The sequence below is a fragment of the Salmo salar genome, chromosome ssa09 (assembly GCF_905237065.1).
Source record: "Salmo salar chromosome ssa09, Ssal_v3.1, whole genome shotgun sequence".
Classification (NCBI taxonomy): Eukaryota; Metazoa; Chordata; class Actinopteri; order Salmoniformes; family Salmonidae; genus Salmo; species Salmo salar.
This window is the reverse complement of record NC_059450.1, coordinates 144,332,778-144,350,262: the sequence shown is the minus strand read 5'-3', so window position 1 is coordinate 144,350,262 and position 17,485 is coordinate 144,332,778. Positions and strand designations below refer to the sequence as shown.

General features: G+C 45.5%; 1 protein-coding gene across 1 annotated transcript in view; it reads right to left on the bottom strand.

Annotated features, from left to right (window-relative positions):
* LOC106613194 (roundabout homolog 1) overlaps window positions 1–17,485 on the bottom strand; it is a 333,867-nt gene that overhangs the window by 264,708 nt on the left and 51,674 nt on the right. The window contains exon 2 of the mRNA XM_014215221.2: window positions 9,859–10,185. Coding sequence (XP_014070696.2) covers window positions 9,859–10,185 — 327 coding nt within the window. The remainder of the gene's footprint in view (window positions 1–9,858; window positions 10,186–17,485) is intronic.

Here is a 17,485-nt window from a genome sequence, read left to right as displayed (position 1 = left end):
CACTGTAGAGGACCAGACAATAGACCCAGTAACACAACCTCACCAGTCCTCCACTGAGAGAGACACAGCTTACCATCACCACAATTTTTCACACATAGGGCCCAAGAACATAGGGTCACACAGACACGCATGAAATATACACACGTACTAAACATGGAAACACACACACACACTCTCTCCTGCTAAGAGGATTCATTAATATGTTATTTTATATTTACTTAACCTTCATTTAACTAGGCAAGTCAGTTAATTGAGAACAAATTCATATTTTACAATGATGGCCTACCCCGGCCAAACCCTCACGACACTAGTGTGTGCCGCCCTATGGGACTCCCGATCACAGCCGGTTGTGATATACTCTGGAATCAAACCAGGGTCTGTAGTGACACCTCTAGCACTGAGATGCAGTGCCTTAGACCGCTGTGCCACTCAGGAGCCTAAAATATTGAATATTGAATAATATTGAAGTACCTACTATACTATCAGGGCTTAGCCTGAGAGGGACTGCAGGGGAATTTGACTCAAGCACAAACATCTCTCAAGCACAAAATTGTGGTACCCAAATCTTCCACTGTCTGACTTTCTTCCTTTCATATGCTTTTCATTTCAGAGGGAAAGAAAAGAGAGATGGATGAAATGAAAAGAGAGATGGATGCAGTGAAAAGAGAGATGGATGCAGTGAAAAGAGAGACGGATGAAGTGAAAAGAGAGATGGATGCAGTGAAAAGAGAGATGGATGCAGTGAAAAGAGAGATGGATGCAGTGAAAAGAGAGATGGATGCAGTGAAAAGAGAGATGGATGAAGTGAAAAGAGAGATGGATGCAGTGAAAAGAGAGATGGATGAAGTGAAAAGAGAGATGGATGCAGTGAAAAGAGAGATGGATGAAGTGAAAAGAGAGATGGATGCAGTGAAAAGAGAGATGGATGCAGTGAAAAGAGAGATGGATGAAGTGAAAAGAGAGATGGATGCAGTGAAAAGAGAGATGAATGCAGTGAAAAGAGAGATGGATGAAGTGAAAAGAGAGATGGATGCAGTGAAAAGAGAGATGGATGAAGTGAAAAGAGAGATGGATGCAGTGAAAAGAGAGATGATGCAGTGAAAAGAGAGATGGATGCAGTGAAAAGAGAGATGGATGCAGTGAAAAGAGAGATGGATGCAGTGAAAAGAGAGATGATGAAGTGAAAAGAGAGATGGATGCAGTGAAAAGAGAGATGGATGAAGTGAAAAGAGAGATGGATGCAGTGAAAAGGGAGATGATGCAGTGAAAAGAGAGATGGATGAAGTGAAAAGAGAGATGGATGAATTGAAAAGAGAGATTGGAAGGAAAGAGATGTGGTCTGTATTCTTGGTGCAGGAGGGCATGTGGTTGACTTGGCTGGCTAACCCAGCAGGCTCTCAGAGCAGAGGCAGGTCAGCCATACAGTGATTGATCATACCATGGGCCAGCCCCTCTACCCTCCATCTCCCTGCAGCTGCCCCTTCAGTTAGTCCATAGGAGCCTTCACACAAGCCTTCACATCACATTGTTCACCAGAGAGTCATGGGGAGGTCCCCAAGCTAAGATACACCCAGTGACAGAGTAATAAAGAAAACACACACACATTGACAGTGAAGGCATTGCTGCCTCCACCATACTATCCAGCCCTGTTTTCTCCATCCATCCATCCCTCCATCAATATATCCATCCATCCATCCCTCCATCAATACATCCATCCATCCATCTATCCATCCTTCCATTTCTCAATCTATCCACACCACTCTCCCTTTCACTGACTGGCCAGTTGGAGCATGTCCACCTCTCCTCCCTGGCTCTGTGATCTCTGCAGGGCCAGTGTTGGGTCTCCATGCCTCCTGCCAGTAGGCACAAAGAGCCCCTGTCTGGAGTGGCCTCCAATCCTCCCCTGCTCCTTGTCCCATGGTGAGTGGCTCTCATGCCTGGCCTGCCCTTGTTCCAGCAGCATTATTCCTGTGGGGGAGAAGGACGGGGGAGGACGGGGGAGGAGTGGGAGATAGCCACGGTCTAAACACCTCCAGCATCATCAGGACGATTGACTCAGAGGGACAGCATGTCAATACCCCCTGCCCCTCTCTGCTGGGACTGCACAGGTGGAGAGATGCATTCTGGTTTAATTAGGTGGGCCAATATCTCCCCCACCCTGATCTCTATGTCTTATAAGAGTTGAATGTTCATCTTGTCATTATTGTACTGCAGTATAATGTTGATATGGTCTGTCTTTGAGTTTATTGTAGGGAAAGCATCCAGCTGGCCAGCAAGCCTAGCATGCTAATAGAAGCACTGTGTATTAGGGATGGAACACAAGTCATGTATCAAACAAATCCTCAACTCATAGTGGCATATCTGCATCGACCACAGACAACAAATAGACAGGGCACATTTAATTACATGAATTACATTGATTTAATGCGAAAACCTTGAAATGAAGAATGGGCTGTGTTTCGGGGATCACACGCAGTGTGCATAGTAAAGCGATTGATGTATGTATCTTTATGAGGGTAATTGAAATGTGTATGTTGTCCAAGGGAGATGGTGGCACCTTAATTGGGGAGGACGGGCTCTTGGTAATGGCCCGTTGACTCCGTTCCAGCCATTATTATGAGCTGCATGCGCTCAGCAGCCTCCACTGATGTTGTCATATGGGTACCTAGTGATATAATAGAGATAGGACTAACAGTGATGTGCTTGGAAGAGTATTCAGACACCTTCCCTTTTCCACATTTTGTTACGTTAGTCTTTTTCTAAAATGTATTAAATAAATACAATTCCTCATCAATATACAAACAATATCCATAATGTCAAAGCAAAAACAGGTTTTTAGACATTTTGTTTATTTACTTAAGTATTCAGATCCTTTGCTATGAGACTCGAAATTGAGCTCTGGCGCATCCTGTTCCCATTGATCATCCTTGAGATGTTTTTACAACTTGATTGGAGTCCACCTGTGGTAAATTCAACTGATTGGACATGATTTTGAAAGGTACACACCTGTCTATATAAGGCCTTGGTCAGGGAGGTGACCAACAACCTGATGGTCATTCTGACAGAGCTCCAGAGTTCTTCTGTGGAGATGGGAGAAACTTCCAGAAGCACAATCATCTCTGCAGCACTCCATCAATCAGGCCTTTATGTTTGAGTGGCCAGACGGAAGCCACTCCTCAGTAAAAGGCACATGACAACACACTTGGAGTTTACCAATAGGCACCTAAAAGACTCTCAGACCACGAGAAACCAGATTCTCTGGTCTGATGAAACCAAGATTGAACTCTTTGGCCTGAATGCCAAGTGTCACATATGGAGGAAACCTGGCACCATCCATACCATGAAGCATGGTGGTGGCAGCATCATGCTGTGGGAATGTTTTCGGCGGCAGGGACTGGGAGACTAGTCAGGATCAGGCGAAAGATGAACAGAGCAAAGTACAGAGATATCCTTGATGAAAACCTACCCCTTGATGAAAACCTATAGTCTCAGGACTGTGACGAAGGTTCACCTTACAACAGGACAACGACCCTAAGCACACAGCCAAGACAACGCAGGAGTGGCTATGGGACAAATCTCTGAATGTCGTTGAGTGACCCAGCCAGAGCCTGGACTTGAACCCAATCAAACATCTCTGGAGAGACCTGAAAATAGCTGTACCTCAACAGTCCCCATCCAACCTGACAAAGTTTGAGAGGATCTGCAGAGAAGAATGAGAGAAACTCCCCAAATACAGGTGTGCCAAGCTTGGAGAAGACTCGAGGCTGTAATCGCTGCCAAAGGTGCTTCAACAAAGTACTGAGTAAAGGGTCTGAATGTTTACAGTACGTAAATTAAATACTTATGTTTTTTATATAAATGTGCAAACATTTCTAAAAACCTGCTTTTGCTTTATTATTATGGGGTATTGTGTGTAGATAGACTAGGGAAGAAATAACAATTAAATATATTTTAGAATAAGGCTTTAACGTAACAAAATGTGGAAAAAGTCAAGGGGTCTGAAAACATTCTGAATGCACTGTATATGGTAGCCATTTGTTTTCCATGTCATTAAAGAATCAAGAGTATTTCAGAGAAATAGCCTTAAACTACATCCACACCCAACAATCAATTAAAACAAGCCAACAGCCTTCCAGAAACATACAGTGTGATATCATGGCCAATTGGGCTGTAAAACCCACAGCATAGACTAGTACATTCATAAAAACAATTTTAGACTACTGGTATGTTGTAGTTCAAGGCTAAATTGAGTCTAAAAGAGAGGCTACAGTGCCCTTAATCATCCTGAAGAGGTTTCTTACAGTAGTCTACTCCAACTTCAACCAGATTAGTGTCTGGGCTGGAGCAAAGCAAGGTTTGTGGTTGTGTCTCAGGCCACATCTCAGTTCCATGTTGACTGGCTGGGCTGTTTTCACCAATTTACTGTGAACCTCCCTGAGACAATTAACTGCTACAGAGCTTTAACACACTCAGCTTCCAGTACCCTGGCAGCATGCACTGGACGGACGTCTCTCTCTCTCTCTCTCTCTCTCTCTCTCTCTCTCTCTCTCTCTCAAAAATAAACTTGTCCAACTCTTATGCAGCAGAAAAAAGAGAGGGAGAATAGAAATGTATGCAACAACGTTAGAGAGAACAAGATGTGAGAGGGTTTTCCTGGAATGAAAATCCTTTCCACTCTCTGAGAAGAAGACCAAACAAGAGCTGCCTGCCACAATAACAAGTTAATGAAAGGCAAACACTCTAGCAGATAAATAATTAGTCTAGTTGAAGGAAGAGTAGGGGGAGACTGATTCTATTTCATTGTGTGTCAGAGAGAGAGGGAAAAGAGAGGGATAGAGAAGAGAAGACTGACTGAGCGAGGACAGCGGTATGAAATAGAATCCTGATGGATTTCATACGTTGGGTTTTGGGTAGTGGGTGTGGGGGTTGACATAAAGACCCTGGCTCTTTGAGGGCCAACAGATGTAGTACAAGGGATTTCCTGCTCGGGAGACAGGCGGGTACTCAGTGGGAGGGGGCCATCCCAGTCTTTACATTGGCGCTTGCCAACTGTCCCGCCTGCTCCACCCCACCCACTCCACAGATGAGCCTAAGGAGCTCCCCCACTCAGGAGCTGGATAGCTTGCTAGCTTGACATTGTGGCTAAGAATATATCAAGTGTTTTACCTAAGTGTTATTAAAGAGCTATATTAAAAGATAATTTCGACAGGACATATCTCTCTCTCTCTCCTGTGATGGTAATGGAGTGACTCAGAACTCCAGAGAGCCATGTCTATACATGAGTTCATGTGTCCAGCAGTGAGCCCTGCACGGTGTGGTCAGTAGCTCAGTACAGACAGCGAGCCAGGCCAGTAGACAGGGAGCAGGCCCCGGGGTTATCTCTCTGTCAAGTGGAGCAGTATGCCGACCATTACCTCACTTCACTATCTCACACACTGTCCCTCCTGGAAAACAGGAAGCTATTCTTAGTGCCTCTCGGGACTCTGTAGTCTGAACTGTACAACGGGAAAGGATAAGAGGAAACTACTTTGTTACAGCCAAGGTTGATAGTCAACTTTACACAGCACTGTGTGTGTGTGTGTGTGTGTGTGTGTGTGTGTGTGTGTGTGTGTGTGTGTGTGTGTGTGTGTGTGTGTGTGTGTGTGTGTGTGTGTGTGTGTGTGTGTGTGTGTGTGTGTGTGTGCATGTGTGCGTGTGTGCGTGCGTGCGTGCGTGTGTGTGTGAGAGAGAGAGTAGAGAGAGAGAAGGGGAGGAGAGGAGAGAAAAGGGGAGAAGGAGAGATCTTGTCATTGGTACCCACACAGTGTCAATACATGAACACAGAGAGTGAGATATGAGGATGATGGTCGGCCCTTTGGAAGAATGGTTCCAGAATACCTTTGTTTTTTATTTTGTCAAGTCTAAAACGTTTTGGCTTTAATCATTGTTTTAACAGCTGCAGTTAAAAAAATCCCAGAGTTCCATGTTTGAGGAAAAAAAGCATAAAAAACTGGGGTGAGGAATTTTAGTCATTCTTTGAAAGGCAGCTGGATACTGTACATGACTTAATGTGGCCTGCAGTGCAGTCAGAGGACTCCAGCCAGTCACCTGGTCCGTTGTGATCTGTATCAGCCTGTATCAGCCTGTTTGCTGCTAGGGAGCAGGCCCAGTCAGCCAGTCAGCCATTCAACTAGTCAGCCAGTCATTCAGTCAGCCAGTCAACTAGTCAGCCAGTCATTCAGTCAGCCAGTCATTCAGTCAGCCAGTCAACTAGTCAGCCAGTCATTCAGTCAGCCAGTCAACTAGTCAGCCAGTCATTCAGTCAGCCAGTCATTCAGTCAGCCAGTCAACTAGTCAGCCAGTCATTCAGTCAGCCAGTCAACTAGTCAGCCAGTCAGCCAGTCAGCCAGTCAGCCAGTCAGCCAGTCAGCCAGTCAACTAGTCAGCCAGTCATTCAGTCAGCCAGTCATTCAGTCAGCCAGTCAGCCAGTCAGCCAGTCAACTAGTCAGCCAGTCATTCAGTCAGCCAGTCAGCCAGTCAGCCAGTCAGGCAGTCATTCAGTCAGCCAGTCATTCAGTCAGCCAGCCAGTCAGTCAGCCAGTCATTCAGTCAGCCAGTCAGCCAGTCATTCAGTCAGCCAGTCATTCAGTCAGCCAGTCAGCCAGTCAGCCAGTCATTCAGTCAGCCAGTCAGCCAGTCAGCCAGTCATTCAGTCAGCCAGTCATTCAGTCATTCAGTCAGCCAGTCAGCCAGTCAGCCAGTCAGCCAGTCAGCCAGTCAGCCAGTCATTCAGTCAGCCAGTCAGCCAGTCAGCCAGTCAGCCAGTCAGCCAGTCATTCAGTCATTCAGTCAGCCAATCAGCCAGTCAGCCAGTCAGCCAGTCAGCTAAATAATCAGTTAGAGACCAAAATGATGTTAATTTAAGGCCTAATGAAGTCAACAAATTACAGGACTAACAGATAGAGATCATTGATTTTGATTGACTGTCAGCCAGTCAGTCAGCCAGTCACTCAGCCAGTCACTCAGTCAGCCAGTCAGTCAGCCAGTCAGCAAGTCCTCTCTGTCGTTCAACAGTACAGCTCTATCTCTCTTTGTTCTCCATAGCATGCTATTAAACATGAACAAAGCCGTCTCATTACTTGGTGTCTCCATTACTAACACACAGCAAACATCAACAGAGAAAGAATGAATCCCACCTTGAGCCTGTGTGAGTATAGTATAGTATAGTATAGTATAGTATAGTATAGTATAGTATAGTATAGTATAGTATAGTATAGTATAGTATAGTATACACAGGACAAACAGGATTCATGGTGAATGCATTAACCCTGTCTATATTAAGAGGGTCAGCTGGAGAGATTGCGGCTCTGTACTGTACGTGGTCGTTAATGATAAACCAAATAAACTGGGTTAGCTCGCCCCAGCCTGACAAAACATTACTTGTTGAAACTTGGATTATGTTTACAGTCGCTCGAGTGTAGGAGAACTCTAAAAGCCAGGTCATTAGAAAAGCAGTGTACAAAAGTAGTGGGGTTTTTTGCTTTTAAAGTGAAATCTTGCAGGGCTGAGAGCTTGGTAGAGTAAACATTGTTAATACATTAACTTCCTTCTCTGAAGTTTCACTGTGGAGAAAAGCTCTGGGTTTGTCTTGAACTCCCCGTGGAATTAGTCAATAAATCCTTGGAATAAAACGCTAAAATGTCAAAAAGATAAACTAGGATAAAACTGAGATTTACCGAACATTTTTCAGCAATCACAAGCATACAATGTCCAAATTGGTTTTTAAAAGGCCTGTATACTCAGTCCATGGCACGTTACCCTACGTTACCCTCTGTCCCTGTCCTGAAGTTGAAACGAGGTCTTGTAAAAGCTCAGTGCTTAGTTTTCTCTGCTCTCTCCTTCAATCTCCTTCTCTCTCCTTCAGGGTTCTATCTGGTTGCTCCGACAACGTAATTATATGTGAGGGAGCGTGACAAATAGAGTCGAGTCAGAGAAACAGAGAGAGACAGAGAGACAGAGAGAGACAGAGAGACAGAGAGAGAGAGACAGAGAGAGACAGAGAGAGACAGAGAGACAGAGAGAGACAGAGAGAGAGAGACAGAGAGAGACAGAGAGAGACAGAGAGAGACAGAGAGAGAGAGAGAGACAGAGAGAGACAGAGAGAGACAGAGAGAGAGGGCTGCAACTCAGAACCTTGTCATTATGGGTCCTTTTGAACCTAGTCCAGAATAAGCAGCCCAGTGCTGTGGCCAGGGCCAGGCCAGCCACTGTCTCTACTCTGGCCTGCACCGCTCCAATCCTGCTACCATCCTGCTCCAGCCAAACATCTTGTTCTTCTACTTGAAGAACCCACCTCTGAAATAAATACCCTATATCGTCCACTGTTGGGGGAATATTTTTAGCATTCCAATTTATGGAAACTGGTGCCCTGTTTAACTCTCTGTTCAATTTCCTTTACATTTCTATTTGATGTATTCATTGGGAGACCTTCAGTCTTTCTGAAGGCAGGCCTCTAACCATGCAGGGTGGCTGAGGGAATAATAGACAGCGGAGGATCAGTCATCAGTTTGGGGCAGCAGAGCCTGACTCTGGGTCAGATCTAAGAGGAGATGAGGACATGACACCGTCCCCACCACCACTAACACACAGAGTATGGTTTCAGCTGCGCTCTTCTGTGACCAACCCACTGCTACTATATCCCCATGGTCCTCCCATGGTACCAGGCTCTCTCATTTCAAAGGCAGAGCCCTTAAAAGCAACCAATAAATCATTTTAGATTCATTTTTTAATTATGGCCATTTCTGCACCTGACGGTACATCAAGAGTTATAAATATACACATCATCCACAACCAAATAGGAAGAAAGTATAGTAACTCCACAGCTGACATACAGAATGTATCTTCCCTTCTCATGTAGCCTATGGTACATTCCTTTAGTATTCATCCCCACTCCCCTAACCACCATTAGATCCTCCCCTCGAGCCCCAGCCAGTCACCAGCGCCCTAAAAACGTCCACCGCCCATCCCCCAAACCCCTCGCTCTCGAACAGATTACAATGAGGGCTTTGGTGACAGCTCTTGGGCATGCTTGAGAAGCAGTTGATATCTGAGATCCTCTTCTCAACGTTCCCTCTCCAGCCAGTAGAGACAAGACAGCACAGATCATATATCTAAGAGCTGACCTCAGACCAGCCAGTAGAGACACAGCACAGATAACAAGTCTAAGATCTGACCTCAGAAACCAACCAGCCTCTTTCTATATACTGTATATTATTCACTATGTATTTGTTTGAAAGCTTTTAGTCCCAAACCTTTCAGTGTAGTCACTGACCCTCACAAAGATGGAATGCCTCCTCCACATCAAAGCAGGTCCATCATTAAGACAATCTAGTAGGTAATAAAGAGGAGCTCCTCTAGTCTACAACCAATGAAAACTGAGGTACCTCTCTCCACTAAAAGATGACCGAACACAGATACAATGACTGGCCTGGTTTGTGTATTAAAAACTCAGATCCATCTCCCTGACAAACACCAGAGCTAGCAGGACAACCGAAACAGCTTTGTTCCTATTGTAGCTCCTGACCCCCTACCATGGGTCCTTTACAAGAGCACTCACCCTGGGATGATCAGGCCACTCTCCCCCCAGGCCTCCTCATGCCTACTGGGGCCACTGGGCCAAACACATCCTGAACCATCTCCTGTGAGATTATCCAACTCAATGAGCACATTGAGGGGGAAATAAAGTAGGAAACTGGAGTCTTCTATTCAGCCCCAGCTCCAGTCTAAACCCCCTTCCCTTCTCTTCCATTCACACCAAACCCAGAGGCCCCAAAGGCCCAAGAAGAAATAAGAAAAGCCTCAACACGAGCTGCACTTACATGCTACTTCCAGCGAGGCGTTGTGGCTGATGGCTTCTCCCAGGTAGTTGCGGGCGACGCAGACGTAGGAGCCCTCATCCGGTTTGGAGCGTCGTCCGTGGACGATACGTAGAAAGAAGAGGGAGCCGCTGGGCAGCAGCATGCGTTGAGATCGAGGGTTGTCCCGGTCCGTTTCTACCCGCTCCCCGTCCTTGTACCACTCCACCGTGGGGCTGGGCCGCCCCTCTGCCTTGCAGTTGAGGGTGGCCGGCTCCCCTTTGGACACGATCAAGTCAGAGGGGTGCTCCACAATCCGGGGTGGGGAGTCCTCCTGACGCAGACGGGATCCTGGGAAGAGAAGAGAAAAGAGAGAACTCACTAACACTGGATGTTAAGGGCCAACAGGCCAGCTAGGACCATGTACCAAGTATCTTTAACCTACCCTTAACACTATTACATCATCTGCATATGTATACCTAACTCTGAATTGTGAAACATAGGAACAGAGAGAAACAATAGCGGATTGGTGATATCTCAATAGAGTAAGTAATCCTAGGCAGGTGGCTGTGATATGCACAGCAGCAGAGTGATGTTACCCTGTCATTACATCATACAGTAACTTCTCCTTTAGAGCTGAGCAATGCTACAGTAACTTATCCTTTAGAGCCTTTCATTAAATACAGTAACTTGTCCTTTAGAGCCTTTCATTAAATACAGTAACTTCTCCTTTAGAGCCTTTCATTAAATACAGTAACTTCTCCTTTAGAGCCTTTCATTAAATACAGTAACTTCTCCTTTAGAGCCTTTCCTTAAATACAGTAACTTATTCTTTAAAGCCTTTCATTACATACAGTAACATCTCGTGCTGAGCAACCCAACGTTCCAGCTATGTACCCCTGTCAGAAATGAGAGGGGGGAAGACAAACCTCACAGCTTTGTGTTAATAAACAGACAAATATACTGTCTATCCATTTTTATTTAACTAGGCAAGTTAACAAACTCTTATTTATAACAACACCCTACCAGGGAACAGTGGGATAACTGCCTTGTTCAGGGGGAGAACGACAGATTTTCACCTTGGCAGCTCAAGGATTTGATCCAGCAACTTTTCAGTTACTGGCACAACGCTCTAACCACATCGCTCTAACCTGCCGCCCCGTTTAGCAGACACTTTTATCAAAACGGATGTACAGTCGTTACTGTATACATGGACCCAGCAGGAATCGACCCACAACCCTTGGTGCTGCAAGCACCATGATCTATGGAGTGAGCCATACAGGACCACATGGGCAGAGACTCGGTAGAAACCACTAGAAGCTAATACATGAGGCAGCAACATGGCAGCCAATGGGTGTAAGCCCTAATGACATCTCAGGTCTTTACTGCTGTTCTGAGACCAGTGAGCTGTAGCTATCAGAACTGCTTTAAATGCAAATGAGCATGATGTCGTTAACGCCTGAGGGATAGAAGATGGCAGGTCTCTGTGTGTGTGTGTGTGTGTGTGTGTGTGTGTGTGTGTGTGTGTGTGTGTGTGTGTGTGTGTGTGTGTGTGTGTGTGTGTGTGTGTCCAACCCTGCACTCTGTATCTCCCCACATAGGCCTTTGGAGCCAAATCAGCACCAATTGAAGGGAAATGGGACTAATTGGCGGCACAAGGTCACAATTAATTTACCCAGCATCCCATGGACTTGCCACACTACCTCATCTCAGTGCCCTCTCTTCTCCACACATCCTCCATTCATCCTCCCCATTTCCCCTAAAACATGGTTCTGAGAGCGCATCTGATTAGAGGGGAGTCAGCAGAATTAGAGACAGGCGATGCCGGGTCAAGATGAATCACTACTACTCACACAGAGAGGGGAGCCAACGGAACATCATTAACCCACACCCCCAAAATACAGAGCAGACGCACTACACCCCAGTCACTCATTACCACTCCCTTACTGCAGGCTTTATTATGGTGCTATGTTGCTTGTACTGTGTCTTTACTGTTCATGTTTAAGTGGAATATTGGTTGTCCACAGTGGAGGAGGAAATGGTGATAGTGAAGTCTGTATGATAAGGCAGTAAGGTGATGCAATAACAACGCAACAGTGTTGTGAAAGTAATTCCTACACTGGTTTGTTAATGATGAGTGGGTATTACTGTAGCTACTAGTGAGTTTCTGAAGAGATGCTCAGGGAGTTATTACTGCACGCCTGTGTGTGGGTGTTAGAGGGAGATACCGAGAGAAGAGAGAGACAGAGACACACCCATGCCCAGAGAAAAGAGCTAATCTATTCCTCTATCTAACATTGAATAAAGCCCCCAGAAAAACAGAGTCCGTCTCAGATGTTTGAGTCTGTTGCATGTATCTGTCTGAGCCACTCCTAATTAACCACCATTATTAGTAAGCTGCTCCCATCACAGCCCTTTGATCCTGCTGCCTGCATGCTAACCAGGCTAACCAGGTTAACCATGCTAACCAGGCCAGCGTGGCCCAGCCCTTTGGTCAGCCTGCATATCACATCATCAGGGTTAAGAGGTACGCTAACAACCCTCACTAACACTGGGCTATACATCCAAGGCGCTGCTGCCGCCGATACCCACCACAACCCTTCACCAGAGAACACAGGCAGGACAGTATGTTTTATTAAACAGGCCTTTGAAGAGCTCTGCAGTCTATCTGCCTGCTCTCCCCTCCCCCATTGATTTATTTCCTGTTTAATTTAGATCGGTCTGAAAGCAGGGGTTTGAGGGTGCACTATTAACCATTTAGATTGGCCAAACTGTGGGACAGAGCTGTGTAGTAGTCAGTGTTTTTCTCTCCTGGCTTCCTGGCTGTTTATGGCTGCAGTTCACTTTCAATCTTCTTGATTTAAGGCTTAGAGTTGATCTGATGGTGTTTACGTAGTAAGGTTTACCTAGTAAGTTGTTTTCTGTGAAATTTCTATGCAAGATGAAGTAAGAATACTCTTGCTTGGACCACGCATTCAACTGAGATGTGAGTGAGGCCATCAGCATGTGTGTGTGTGTGTGTGTGTGTGTGTGTGTGTGTGTGTGTGTGTGTGTGTGTGTGTGTGTGTGTGTGTGTTCACATATCACTAACACAGTGTTAGAAAGATGTTTGACAGACAACTTGGTGAGGGGGAGGTGGCATCACTAATCCCTTCCCAGGGGTGGACACAGTGTGTGTGTGTGTGTGTGTGTGTGTGTGTGTGTGTGTGTGTGTGTGTGTGTGTGTGTGTGTGTGTGTGTGCGTGCAGGCATGTGTTTACTTCCCAAAGCCAGTGATCCTCTGTGTGTCACAGACAGTGTCTCTGACCCTGGTTACTTCAGCTCCATTACCCCTCTCCAGGAAGAGAAAGGGCCCATGGAGGGTGGGGGATTACTTTGTCAGGGGAGAATCACTCCCACGCCCCTTCTACAGGTGTGTGCTTTCAGCAGACTGACAGGGAGCTAACCTCCCTCCTCCACTGTAACACACACGCACGCACGCACACACACACACACACACACACACACACACACACACACACACACACACACACACACACACACACACACACACACACACACACACACACACACACACCTCCTCTCTCCTCCTTTCTCCTCTGCCCACCCTCTTCTCTGCTCTCTTATTCCATCATCTAACCCCTCCTCTCCTCTCCTTCTTCCTCCTTAGCTCCTCTCCTCTCTCCTGATGGAGAATGTAAAATGAGCTAATGTGATCCCCAGCCTCACCAGTGGGCTGCTGGGAATTCTACGGCTAGCATCTGATCGATTGGTGCCTCAGGCAAGATTCTTCACTTTGTTTTAACCCTCTCTTTCTCCTGCACACACTCTACTCTAATCACACACAGGCACCTGCATACAGTATACACACACACACACACACACACACACACACACACACACACACACACACACACACACACACACACACACACACACACACACACACACACAGGGACATGATCTGGAGCTGTAGACACACACACTAGAGATGAGCTTGAGGGAGGCTGGGCTGGGGCTCACTATGAAGGTAATTAAAAAAGCTACAATCCTCTGTGATGATCCTCCTCTCTAACTTCTAAAAGCCCCTTAGTAATGAACAACACACCATCAAACCACCAGAAACGGTTACCAGATCCACCCAGAGAAGAGAGCAGTCTGAACCCCTTCTGCTCTAACATGCCCCACTCTACCAGACCCTTCCTCACATCCCCTCTCTGCTCACCAGTAGTCTCTGAGTAACTCCCATGGGAGGTCTGTCTGTAGACTTCAGTTTGGGGGTGTTCTATCGTGCTCCCTCACTCATCCAGTCACTTTCAGAACAGTGGGGCAACTCTGATCTGCTGTTTCCTCTCATCAATCACAGGTAGGCCTAACTCAACTGGAATGATGCCAAACAAACTAGTAAACGGTTTCATATTGTTCAATCCTATAGAGTTGTATGACCTGATCTGACACATTGAGGATTTGAATAATCTGACAGACAACAAGCATTATCCTGTTTCCTTACAGTTTCCTTTTAGTCACACACCTACTGGGTCTGATTACTGTCATGCAAATATAGGAGATCCTGATGGCAACCATGATGGAGACAGTCAAAACCAAGTCCATGCGGAGACTACAGTCACTGGGACTAGTGCTGTGAATAAGACAACAGTCCTCCAACAAGCAGGTCAATAGTTACATGGGGTTTTGTAATTAAAAACAATTCACACTAAATTCACACCAAATCAAGGAAAGAGAAAAAAGATTTATGGAGAGAGAGAGAGAGAGAGAGAGAGAGAGAGAGAGAATACCTGACCACTGTTACTGACCCAAACTTAAGGAAAGCTTTGACTATGTACAGACTCAGTGAGCATAGCGTTGCTACTGAGAAAGGCCGCCGTAGGCAGACCTGGCTCTCAAGAGAAGACAGGCCATGTGCACACTGCCCACAAAATAAGGTGGAAACTGAGCTGCACTTCCTAACCTCCTGCCCAATGTATGACCATATTAGAGACACATATTTCCCTCAGATTACACAGATCCATAAAGAATTCGAAAACAAACCCAATTTTGATAAACTCCCATATCTACTGGGTGAAATACCACAGTGTGCCATCACAGCAGCAAGATATGTTACCTGCTGCCACAAGAAAAGGTTAACCAGCGAAGAACAAACACCATTATAAATACAATCCATATTTATATTTATTTAATTTCCCTTTTGTACTTTAACTATGTGCATATCATTACATCACTGTATATATACATAATACAGTGGGGCAAAAAAGTATTTAGTCAGCCACCAATTGTGTAAGTTCTCCCACTTAAAAAGATGAGAGAGGCCTGTAATTTTCATCATAGGTACACTTCAACGATGACAGACAAAATGAGAAAAAAATCCACAAAATCACATTGTAGGATTTTTTATGAATTTATTTGCAAATTATGGTGGAAAATAAGTATTTGGTCAATAACAAAAGTTTATCTCAATACTTTGTTATATACCCTTTGTTGACAATGACACAGGTCAAACGTTTTCTGTAAGTCTTCACAAGGTTTTCACACACTGTTGCTGGTATTTTGGCCCATTCCTCCATGCAGATCTCTAGAGCAGTGATGTTTTGGGGCTGTCGCTGGGCAACACGGACTTTCAACTCCCTCCAAAGATTTTCTATGGGGTTGAGATCTGGAGACTGGCTAGGGCACTCCAGGACCTTGAAATGCTTCTTACGAAGCCACTCCTTCGTTGCCCGGGCGGTGTGTTTGGGATCATTGTCATGCTGAAAGACCCAGCCACGTTTCATCTTCAATGCCCTTGCTGATGGAAGGAGGTTTTCACTCAAAATCTCACGATACATGGCCCCATTCATTCTTTCCTTTACACGGATCAGTCATCCTGGTCCTTTTGCAGAAAAACAGCCCCAAAGCATGATGTTTCCACCCCCATGCTTCACAGTAGGTATGGTGTTCTTTGGATGCAACTCAGCATTCTTTGTCCTCCAAACACGACGAGTTGAGTTTTTACCAAAAAGTTCTATTTTGGTTTCATCTGACCATATGACATTCTCCCAATCCTCTTCTGGATCATCCAAATGCTCTCTAGCAAACTTCAGAGGGGCCTGGACATGTACTGGCTTAAGCAGGGGGACACGTCTTGCACTGCAGGATTTGAGTCCCTGGCGGCATAGTGTGTTACTGATGGTAGGCTTTGTTACTTTGGTCCCAGCTCTCTGCAGGTCATTCACTAGGTCCCCCCGTGTGGTTCTGGGATTTTTGCTCACCGTTCTTGTGATCATTTTGACCCCACGGGGTGAGATCTTGCGTGGAGCCCCAGATCGAGGGAGATTATCAGTGGTCTTGTATGTCTTCCATTTCCTAATAATTGCTCCCACAGTTGATTTCTTCAAACCAAGCTGCTTACCTATTGCAGATTCAGTCTTCCCAGCCTGGTGCAGGTCTACATTTTGTTTCTGGTGTCCTTTGACAGCTCTTTGGTCTTGGCCATAGTGGAGTTTGGAGTGTGACTGTTTGAGGTTGTGGACAGGTGTATTTTATACTGATAACAAGTTCAAACAGGTGCCATTAATACAGGTAACGAGTGGAGGACAGAGGAGCCTCTTAAAGAAGAAGTTACAGGTCTGTGAGGGCCAGAAATCTTGCTTGTTTGTAGGTGACCAAATACTTATTTTCCACCATAATTTGCAAATAAATTCATAAAAATCCTACAATGTGATTTTCTGGATTTTTTTTCTCATTTTGTCTGCCATAGTTGATGTGTACCTTTGATGAAAATTACAGGCCTCTCTCATCTTTTTAAGTGGGAGAACTTGCACAATTGGTGGCTGACTAAATACTTTTTTGCCCCACTGTATGTCATTTGAAAGGTCTTTATTCTTTTGAACTTCTGTGAGTGCAATGTTTATTGTTCATTTTTATTGTTTATTTCACTTTTGTTTATTATCTATTTCACTTGCTTTGGCAATGTTCATATGTGTTTCTCATGCCAATAAAGCCCCTTAAATTGAAATTGAATTGAATTGAGAGAGAGAGAGAGAGAGAGAGAGAGAGAGAGAGCAGAGACAAAAAAATGATCACCCAGCAGCTACATGTGTAAAATCTTAATTTGACCAGAATTGTCATAGCAAATTAATCCCGCAGCAACAGGATTCCAACATTTAATTCATAATGTTGTTTGGTCAGTGGTTAGACTAATAGCTGGACAACAGTGGGCTACAGGAAAAGTGCAATACTGAATAAATCACAAAGCTCATCTACATTTTCCTGCGGCACAGGAAAATGACCAGCAACGAAAGAGTGATCAAATTAAGATCCTACGTAAGTTCAGCTCCAGTGACTTCCTTAACTTCAAATGGAAATATGACTTTCACTTCACTCCCTGTCGTTTTCACTGCTGCTGCCTTGGCTGTGACTGAAGAAGAGGAGAGCCAGCCTCCTGCCTGCCTGCCTGCCTGCCTGCCTGCCTGCCTGCCTGCCTGCCTGCCTGCCTGCCTGCCTGCCTGCCTGCCTGCCTGCCTGCCTGCCTGCCTGCCTGCCTGCCTGCCCTCTCCCCAAGAGACCTTACAGGAGGCAGAGCGAGAGCGAAGCAACATAGGCACATTTAGATCTGTTGTCACTGCCGTTTGTCCTCTGGGCCAGATTGGGACAA